This window comes from Chamaea fasciata, unplaced genomic scaffold (assembly GCF_029207755.1).
Source record: "Chamaea fasciata isolate MVZ Bird 193981 ecotype frontalis unplaced genomic scaffold, bChaFas1.0.hap1 SCAF_5, whole genome shotgun sequence".
In the NCBI taxonomy this organism is placed as follows: Eukaryota; Metazoa; Chordata; class Aves; order Passeriformes; family Sylviidae; genus Chamaea; species Chamaea fasciata.
The window spans coordinates 49,112,502-49,122,869 of NW_027094090.1; the positions used below are offsets into that span (position 1 = coordinate 49,112,502).

At 46.5% G+C, this 10,368-nt stretch overlaps 1 protein-coding gene across 1 annotated transcript; it reads left to right on the forward strand.

The window, feature by feature from the left end:
* Nucleotides 1-1,645: 1,645 nt before the first annotated feature.
* Nucleotides 1,646-9,961, forward strand: CENPM (centromere protein M). The gene is made up of 6 exons (XM_066183592.1): nt 1,646-1,757; nt 1,940-2,019; nt 5,026-5,124; nt 6,169-6,248; nt 7,267-7,358; nt 8,109-9,961. The coding sequence occupies exons 1-6, from the start codon at nt 1,701-1,703 to the stop codon at nt 8,232-8,234; spliced, it is 534 nt and encodes a 177-aa protein (XP_066039689.1). The 5' UTR covers nt 1,646-1,700; the 3' UTR covers nt 8,235-9,961.
* Nucleotides 9,962-10,368: the final 407 nt, after the last annotated feature.

Genomic DNA, 10,368 nt, shown 5'->3' on the forward strand with positions numbered 1-10,368 from the left:
GGGAGCACTGGGCTGGGGAGAGGCTGACCAGATTGGGGGGTGAGGGGGAAGGCACCCAGGAAGGGGCAGGATGGAGGTTAAGCCTGCTGGAGCTGCCACAAAACCTCACACAGAATAATTCAGTGTGCAAAGCCAGTTGCTACTGCCACTCAGTGTTAGGGAAATTCCCTTCCCTAGCTATGTTATCAAGCAGTCTTTACAGTGTGAAAGTGTATTAACTATGCTAACATTTTTCCCCTCACACTTGGTACTGGTGAGGCCACAGGTCAAATCCTGTATTCAGTTTTGGGGCCCTCACTACAAGAAAGACATTGGGGTGCTGGAGCATGTCCACAGAAGGGCAGAGAAGGAGCTGATGCAGTGTCCAGAGCACAAGTGTTATGAGGAATAGCTGAGGGAGCTGGGGTTGTTTAGCCTGGAAAAAATGGGGCTCAAGGGAGACCTTACTGCCCTCTCCAGCTCCCTGGAGGGAGGCTGTAGCCAGGTGGGGGTTGGTCTCTATTCCCAGGTAACAAGCAGTAGGAGAAGAGGAAACAGACTCAAGTTGCTCCAGGGGTGGTTTCCACCGGATATTAGGAAATATTTCTCCACTGAAAGGGTGGTTGGGAAGTGGAAGAGGCTGACCAAGCGTGTGTTGGAGTTACAATTTCTGAAGTATTTGAAAAGGTGTGGCATGTGGGAACATGGTTGTTTTGAACATGGCAGTGTTGGGTTAATGGTTGGACTCAATGATCTTAGAGGTATTTTCAATCTAATGATTCTGTGATTCTATGTATTAGTTCACATTATAAACTGCAGTATAAGGAGACAGTGGATTTTACTGAAGCCTTTGCTGTTGTTCAGTCTTGAGTAAACAAATGGGCAACATCTCATGGCAAGAGCCAGGGAGCAGCACAGCCCTGGAAATAAGGGCTCTTCTTCTCAAAAGCTAAGGGCTGTTCATGATCCCCCTGCACAGCCAAGACAAGGGCAGTGTACTACCCTCAGCATCCCTCCAGTATTGCCTGTGGGTGCCTCAAGCCCAGCTGATCCCTGGGATATCTGGATGGCATAGGAATAGTGCTGCTTTGCAGGGTTTTATGGTGATGGGCTGTCCTTAGGGGTCTGTCACACCGTGTGGCTCCTGTGTGCTCAGAGGGGCCCCACGCTGTACCCCTGCATCACTGCAGTCCACAACTTCCTCGTGAAGGAAAGTGCAGGGGCAGGCACTGGTATCTCTGGCAACCAGCAAAAAGACCCAGGATAATGGTCTGAAGCAGTGTCAGGGGAGATTTAGGTTGGATATGAGAAAACCTTTCTTCACCCAGGCGCTGGTGAGGCACAGCAACAGGCTCCCCAGGGAAGTGGTCACAGCACCAAGCCTGACAGAGTTCACGACCCGTTTGGTCTACGCTGTCAGGCACATGGTGTGACCCTTGGGGCTCCTGGGGCCCGTGCTGTGACTCCTGTGCAGGGCCAGGAGCTGGACGCGATGATCCCCGCGGATCCTTCCAAGCCGGCATATCCCGTGAGGCGATGGCCGCCAGCCCCGCAGCGCCCCCAGCCAACCGCGCCCGAGTGGCCAGCCCCGCCTCGCCCCGTCCCACAAGCCCCGGCCCCGCAGGCCCCGGCCCCGCCGCTCGACGCCGGCGCAAGGCGGGGCGCGGCTGCCGTTTGAATTCCGGCGGGCCAGCGAGCGGGTGGCGCTGTCTCCCGCGGTGATGGCGGTGCTGCGGCCCTTGGACAAGCTCCCTATGCTCAACTCCGGCGTCCTCCTGGTAGGTCCGGCGGTGGCGCCGCTCCGCGGCCCGGCCCCGCCGTCCCTTCCCCTTCCCTTTCTCCGGCTCGGCCCCGCTGTGGGCGCCCGCCTGTCCCGTGCCCTCCGCCGTGTCGGGCCGTGCCTGCGGGGGCTTTGCTGTCCGGGGCTGTGGCTGACCGCGCTCTCGCGTCTACCCCGCAGCTCGTGGGGTCGGACGAGGCGCTCCAGCAGAAGCTGGCGGAAGCGATCCTCCAGGAGGAGAAGGACTTCAACATCAGCATGTGAGTGGTGGGGAGCGGGATGCGCCGCCTGCGGCCCCGGGCCCGTACGGGGCCCACTGCCACCTGGTCCAAGAGGTGCAAACCGGCGACTGTGACGCGAATTCACGGAAAGCTTCCGCTTCAGATTCCTGATGCACCCAAATTGGTTAAAAACGCAGGCTCCGTCCCCGTGGCAGGAGTCGGAGCTGTCAGCAGGCGGTTCAGAGAGACATTTTGCTCTTGCGAACGCTAGAGAGCACTACTGCCCAGATGCGAGCGCATCTGCGGCGGGCAAACCCCTCTGTCCTCAGGGCGGGCAGTTTGGGCACGCTTGGAAACGAGGTGTGGGGGGGAGTGTTTCCCACGTTCATGTTCGCCGTGCGCATACCCTTGCCGTTTGCATGTTGCACAGATGTTTGATTACTAAACTGGAAAGGTGTGAGAGCAACACTTTTTTTTTTCCCCAGGCCTGAGGGACAAAAATTAAACATCCTGGGACAAAATGGGACAGGTACAATGCTTGCAACTACTTGCAGGCGAACAAGTGTTTCTGAAAGATGTCTATTGCTCTGCATGCTCTTTGTAGCTGTTTTCTGGTTTGTATGCACATACGTGCTTTTCCTCCCCAAGCTATTAAGATGCACTTGGAATTTCAGCTTTAGCCATGTTATAAACGCCTCAAAACCCGGGCGGGAATGAGTAAATAAAATTTAATTTGAACCCATGGAAAGTTACAAAGCGAAGGGCGGAGCAGCTCTGACAGCTTGATGGGACTCCTGCCCGCTAGAGGCACAACTCACAAAATGGCGTCTCTGCCTTTTGTACCCCGGGCCTTATGAATATTCATAAGTACTCCTCATACGTCCTCCTCATTGGCGGAGTCCGTCTCGTTTCTTGATCGGTGGTGTGATGTTACTCTCTCGGGTCTCCGAGGGACAGGTGCCCCCTCACTCCCTGCCGCCTTTTACAAGGGGCATCAAAATTGTACCGTAACAACAAAAATGCGTATCAAAAGAACTGTAAACCCCAACAGAACTTCTCCCCACCGTACTCAACCCTTTTTAGTTTGCATGAGCCACTCATCACCCCTTATTCATAACAGCCAGATGACATGTCCTGTCTTAAAAGCTTGATTAACTAACTTTTAACGATTAAATGTCCTTGACAGCTCTCTTGCCAAGAATAAATAAGTTTAGTCAGCTCTTCAGAAGGTGTTTGTGTTATTTTGCTGCTGTAATCCATGGCTATGCAGTAAAAGCCACCCAAGCTAATGTTCTGCTGCCTAATTAGAGTGACTGTAGTGCTCTGATTGTGGCATCTTGGATGTCTGTGCTAACTAATAGTAAATGAATTACCCCATTTTCTATGTGAAACCTGCAGCCTCTGCTGAGCTGTGGAGTGCCATAACTAGATGGCTGCTGGTACTACAGCTGGGTAACTGCCCAAAGGCACAGAATTGTGTGCTCATGCTACAGCAAAGAGCAAGATACGTCCCTGTGTAAATATTGCTAGGAAAGCAAAGTCTGTGGGGTCTTTTCCCCCCACTGTGTTACTTTGGGATTATACACGTTACAAACAAATATGGTATCTAATCTGACAGGTCTACCTGTCAGGTACAGCTGTTGGGCAAAGGATTTCAGGGTTTGGGCTTTTTGTGTCTCTTATTGCTGGGGTGGGGGGAGGCTTCTGCAGTTCATATCTGGAGACTGCTGATATCATCTAGTCACGTTGCTTTAAATATAGCAGAATTTCAAATAATGCAGTGCTTCTCAGGGTCGCTTTTTTCTTCCCCTGAGACAGTGAGATCTGATACTTTCATCAAAGAGTCTCCCTAAATTTCACCTTAAATTAATAAGCCAGTTTATGTTGCAATGTGTCTTTCAAGCTCACTTTGCTCATCCCTTTTGTTAGTTTCAGAATACTTTTGTTAAATCATATCTTCCATAAATGGAAGAAACGAAACACCTTTATTTGGAGACTAGCAAACAAAACTACAAACTACATAGGATTAATAGAAGGGGATGCGTGCCATGGTCAGTGGCTGCTGGAGAAAGCTGTTAAGTCCTTGAGACTGAATTGCGAGAAGTAATATTCCCCAAGAAGACCAGAAGGAGTGTTTCTTCCTTGGCTTCCAGAGAGGAAGCGGATTGTGAGAGTGACTGAACTTCTGCGATGTTTGTTTGTCCAGTTTAAAGTAAGGTCATCTTCCAAAAATGGGGTGCTGATAATGTTCTTCCCTGTGGAAGATCCAGTTATGTACTGCTGAAACCTTTTTTTGGTTGAGTTTTTGGTTGGTTGGTTTCCTTGTTTTTTATTGTTGTTACTTGTTTGTGGTTGTTTGGCTTTTTTAGTGGGAAGAGACACAAAAAGCCCCACCCTGTAATTTTTCCAACAGCTCTAGTTAGCAGTGGTGGTACCGTATAGAAGGATGCTTAAACTAACCTAGTAGCTCCTGACATAGTAAAAGGGTTAAAAGGGAGTGTAATGATATAATAGAAGCCCTTTTTGAGTTGTAACTTCATCTACAAAGCTGTACTAGTGACAAATTTGTGGTTTAAGGTTCTTGTGTACCTGGAAACGTCACCTCTCCTGTGTGAGCATATGAGCAGTATGTCTCGAATGTGACAGAAAAGCACTGATGCATTTTAACTGAAACTTGGCAGCAAAATATTCCAGTAAAGAATTGGGGTTCGCTTTGTTAGAAAGGACTCTTTGTAACAATTAAATTAAATGACTTGCCATACAGATCTGCATGGAGGAAATGTTTCTGTGAGTCTTGTTATGCTCTAATAAGCGTCCCATTATAACCAGCCTTGTCTAGCAATTACCACTGTGCCTGTCAGCAACTCTGAGCGGGCCTAAGATATGAGAGTACCACTTAAACAATCACAATGTCTCTTCAATGCCCACGTGCTTAGTAATTAGCAGGCTTCCTGGTAACTTGCTACAGTGGTTATGAGGTTATGGAAAAGTGGATACTGCCTTGCCCAGCTGTTTAGTTAAAGTGGCAAATTTGTTATCTTTCAGTCACCTTGCTGCATCCCTCCCCTTACCTTCAGAGAGGGATCATCTCCGACCCAGGATAGATCTGATTGTGTTTATGATTGACATCAAGAGCAAATACAGGTAAAAGAAGGGCAAAAAGATGAGAGGGGGGACTAATATTCTTTCTTCGTTTGATGGCTAAATCTACATTTTTACTGTGTTGGAATTGCTGAATAGTGGGTTTCAAACCCAAGACTTGCTGTGGTGGAAGAACTCAGTAATATTTACAGGAGCTTTCTGGCCTCCAGCAGTGGATTAGGACTGAACTGCTCTGTCCAATAACATGCCTGTTGTGCACTAAGTTGCCATAGCAGAGAAGGCAGAATTTATTTCTGGGTCAGTATATGTGACAATACAAACGAAACTTTGGAAAGATGCTGTCTGTAGAATTAGATGGAAGTGCTGGTGGTGCTGTGAAGTTCTCTAATATGCAGAAGTCTGATGTGTGCTGGGCAGTGCTGCCCAATAACCAGCAAGTGGCTGTGTCTGAGTCTTCAGTTCACTGATACTCCTGGTCAAGTGGGATCAGACTACAGATGTCACTAGGTATAAGAGAAAGATCTGCAGGGATTGATCCCTTTTCTATCATCTTGTGCTTGTCTTTGTAGAAATGATACTTGTTTCCTCAGGCCACAAGTAAAGACTTGCTAAGGCACAGAAGTCAGCATTTTATTACTTACTTAACTTGTGACTGATGATCCTGGGCTCTCATTTACCAAAAATGACAGGCCCAGCTGCATACTTACAGCACAGATGGTGCTGCAGAAATGTGTGGGCAAGCGCTTCCTGAAAGAGCCGAAGTGGTGCTGAAGTTTCATTGGATATTAATGAATCCAGATGCTTAGTGTCTGTAAATCATGGAGGACACTGTTCAAACTAACTCTTAACTGTTGAGTCTTGTGTAGAAAGGATATGTTATGGGTTATTAAACAGCTGTGGGTATAACAGAGGTCTCTGATGTCATGCTTTTAGCATAAAGCAGAACTTTGCAAGCTCACAAATCAGCAGATGTTAACATCATTGGTTTTCTAATTGTGCTTCTGAAAATTATTCCTGTTGTCCTCATTGCTGCACTGGTTTAACCTCCCTATCCAACTGGATTGTCTGTACTTACTTTTCTGACAGTTTGAAGAACATCGAAGCTTCCTTAGCTCTTGTGGATGCCAGCTTCTTCCTGGGGAAAGTATGCTTTCTTGTGACTGGGGGTACGTATGGCACCTCTTCTTCCTCTTCCAGCTGTACAACTCACAGTTGGTTTTCTTAAAACAGGGCACTGACTTAACTTGAAACAAACTAAAGGAAACCAGTGGCTTTGTTGAAACTTTGTTTAAATTATTTCTGAACTCCTCTGCCTTTTTTATTGTTTTCCTAGATAAAACAGGGTTCTCTCATGCTCACTTGCTCTCTCCTTTTTGTTTTTGCCAGTCAGACCTCTCTTCTCTGTCCCTAATCCCTAATCCCTGAATATGATTTGTGTTATTGATATTATTTTTTTGTGTGTGTGGCGCTCTAGAAGTCTGTTCTATCTGCTCTTTCAGACCTGTCTTAATGATAATCTTAATGAGCAGTGAGAAGTATATGATACTGTGGTAATAAAGAGAATCTAAATGGATGAGCTACAAAACTATGAAGTATAGTTTTAATACAAGACTGGTATCCCTGCTGTGTACCGTCTGGCCCTGTTGTGCCTCTAATCCTTCTGTCTCCCAGTGCTTTCCTGTGTACCCTCCCTGCTTCAGCTCTGAGTAACTGGAGGGGCCAGACTGTACTGCTCTATGTTGGAACATAGGTGCTGTCCCTGGAGTTTTGGGGTCAGGAGGCCTAATTCTGAGGTAGAGAAGGAGTCTTAGCATTGTCCTGTGTTATGGCTCTCTTGGTGAAGTGAATTCCTTGGAGAGCAAGAGCACTGATACCATCTGAGCCAGGAGGACTTTTGGTAAGTGAGTGGAAGACTGCCCCGCTGATGGTGTGCTGATCCCTTATGCAGAATGTTAATGTCACATGAAGAGTGATGTGGTACTATTCCTGCTGTTAATATTATGAAAGACTTCTGTGCTAATTCCATTTCAAAACTTGTACCATTCTGTTTGCACTGCTCACTGTTGCCTTACCTTCTATTATGCTCTCAAAATTAGCTCTGAATTGTTCTGTGGATGTGGAATTTCCTAAAACTTCACTGATTGCTGATTATGAGTCTTGTAATGTGGGAAAATGTTTTTTCAGTTGGCAGGGTGAATGCTTGCAGCATTGATACAAATGCCGTCCGTAAATTAGGAAAAACCTACTGCAGTCCTGTGCTGTTCTGTGAGCTGGAGGTAAGGTGCTTATTTGACATCTCAAGGGATTTCTGAATTCCACTGCTCTGTGATTGTTAGAAACATCATTATATTAGCAGTAAATATATGTAACAATAAATATGTATGCTACTGGCTTTCCTAAGTGTCAGAGGCCAGACTCTGTCTACAGAAACAGTAGAGGTATAGGAGTCTGGCTGTCCTTGAAATGAGTCTTCTAGTAATCTGGTCCTTCCTGTGCTACTTCAAAACCTCGTGAAGCCAAGCCTAAGCTAACAAAAAACATCTCTGATATGCAAAGCCTCGGTATGCTTGTTCCTTGCTGTGTTTTCTTTTCCTGGGAGCCCCTGAGATGTTATTTGCCATGTGACTTCCTTGCTCGTGTAATGTTTTGTGTCAGACAAACTTTGTGGCTTCACTGACCATTTTGCCACGTGATATGCCACTCTTTCCAATTACCTGCTTGGTCTGAAAAGCTGGAGGGAGAGTTTGGCATTCAGCAGCAGCACACTTCACTTTTCTGTGTACTTGTCACTGCATCCTCAGAGACTGCTTCCCTACCAGCAGGTAGAATCCGTGCCTTTGGCAAACCCTTCAGCACTTCCAGCTGGCAATGCTGTACCTTCCTTAACATTAGGGAAGTAAATGGGCCTGTTTGGGATTTTCTGTAGCTAGCCACTTGATGCCTGCTCTGGTTCTTTCTTTTATGAAAGCTTACCGTTGCTTTTCTTCTTTTCAAATGTTTAAATAATTTCTCCATTTTGTTTCCAGTTGGAAGGGGTTCGAGTTGCTACTGCTCAACGACTTCTTCGAATGTTACAGATCTGCGCTGGTCACGTACCGGGAGTTTCTGCCTTGTCCTTTGTCTCGCTAATGAGGAACTCTGATGATGATTAGCTTCTCATTGTGATATCAGGTTTTTTTCCACTCAGGCATTCAAGCTGCTGCAGTTGGAATGACATTGGGAAGCTTTTTTTGTGTGATTTGTCATGATCACTCATCCAGAACTGTTCCTAGTTCCTTACCTCTCAAGAAAAGTTTGATTCCTGTTCAGTGGTTAGCAGATGGGAGGGTAGTTTGAATTGGGGATTCCTATCCATTATTATATCTGAATCCTATTTCATGATCAAGTCTGAGTTTTTTCCACTAGACCAGTGGCCAGGAGCTACATGTTTTTCTGAGAGAATATCAGAAGAACAGGCTACTGTCTCCAAAGTACCAGAGAAGAGGCAGCAGGCTCCTGCTGTCTTCAGTTGAAATGCAGCACCATAGTCTAATGTGAAACCTTGCTGCCAGGTTGTCAATCCACCAAGAGAAGGATGGGGAAGGAAGGCTGGTCTGCAGCTTCTAGATAGACCGCACTTGGCAGTTAATGATCCAGCTGTGTGAGCATCTGCCCAGCAAAGAACTCACTATTTCCATGCCTGGTACCTAATTGGTAAGGAAGGGGCTAAAGAAGATAATGAATCTAGCACTTTAGCTTTCTTTTAGATCCTCAAAGAAAATGACGCCACTTGTCAAGCCCAAGACAGCCCCAGTAATGCAGCCTCTGGGACTGACCAGAGGTGAAACCCAGAAGACCAGACCACAGCAGCACACGGAGAACAGATTGTCTTGGCTGGTTTGGCATATGCTGTGTCTAAGCCCTTTACTAACAGGTTCTGACCAGCAGTAAGTTGTGCCTTGTGCTTACTGCAAGTCACTAAGAGAGTTCTAATTTAATAAAATAAGTAATATGTAATTTACTTAGTAACTACTTGCATAGTTATATGCTCTTTATTAGCAATGTGGCACAAGCTCTAAAACCTGCAAGCGCCCCAGTTGGCCCTGGCACACTGGTCCTTGTTGGCAGCTCGAGCTCCCAGTTAGTTGTTTTGCTGCACTCGTGGCTTCAACCATGTGGTGGTGGCAAAAGCTTTTCAAATACAGTCCTTTCTGTTCATTGAGTTGAGCCACCTGCCAGAACACAGATTTTTTTGAAACACTGGGATGTTTCTTACCCCGAATTGCATGCCAGGTAGAAATAAAGCCTAGAGAGAATGTGTTAAGCTCCCCTCTGGTTTAATTTAATCCCTAATAGTCTGCTTTAATGTTCCTAGGTGCAGAACTCTAGCTGTGTGCACTTTTTCGGTTAGCTTGTTTCTGACATCTGTCTGTGAGCAGGAAAAGCAGAAAGCAGCACTGCAGGCTTAATCAGCTGTGAGTGTTGGCAGTCCTTGCAAAGACAGCTCAGCAAGGCACAAAGCCTGTATCCTTGCTCAGAGGACACACAAATCCCAGCTCCAGTTGTATTGTTGCTGGTGGGGGAGGGCTAGGGTGTTTGTCAGCTGAAACAAAAGGAGCTAAACCATTCAGCTGTGTTATGATGCCCAAAAGGGCTGGACTCTGGCTAAAACCCAAAGGAGAAAGACATGTGCAAACTGTCGTGGCTGTGTAAGGAGGATTGGAAGCTTAATGGGCATGCCCTACTTTCAGCTAGCTTTGCCGTCCTGAAGGTACTAGCCAGGACTTGGCCGCCAGAGAGGGGAAAATCATCCTGAGAAACAAGTTTCTGTGTTGTTTATGCTGTCTCTGCCTTGCTCTTGCTTTGAGTCCATCAAAATAAAGGAGACCATGGCTTAGAATAGGCTGGTTTCGATTTGTTCTTGATGTGCAGGTGCAGTCTGTGGGAGGAAAGGAAAGGAAAGGAAGTGGCATAAAATGAGCCACTCTTTTGTGTCCCTTGCAACTCCCATAAGGCAAGGAGACTTTTCCATCTCCTAGGTTGCTCTCCTTATTAGTGGACTCTTAATAACTGATGGACTCGGGTTAAATCCCTTTGGCCTCAAGTGTAATTTCACTGTGCTTTTTTAACTAGTGAAAATGAAACTTTTTTTTGGTCCAACCAGAATGCTTTGGAGTAACTCACACGTGTTACTGTCCATTTCTGCACCTTCAAGCAGGTTTTTTTTTCCACTGTTATGTTTCAGATGTGGTATTTCTTCCCTTCTACTACTTTCAAAGAAGAAAGATGCTGTTTTTACTTCCTACA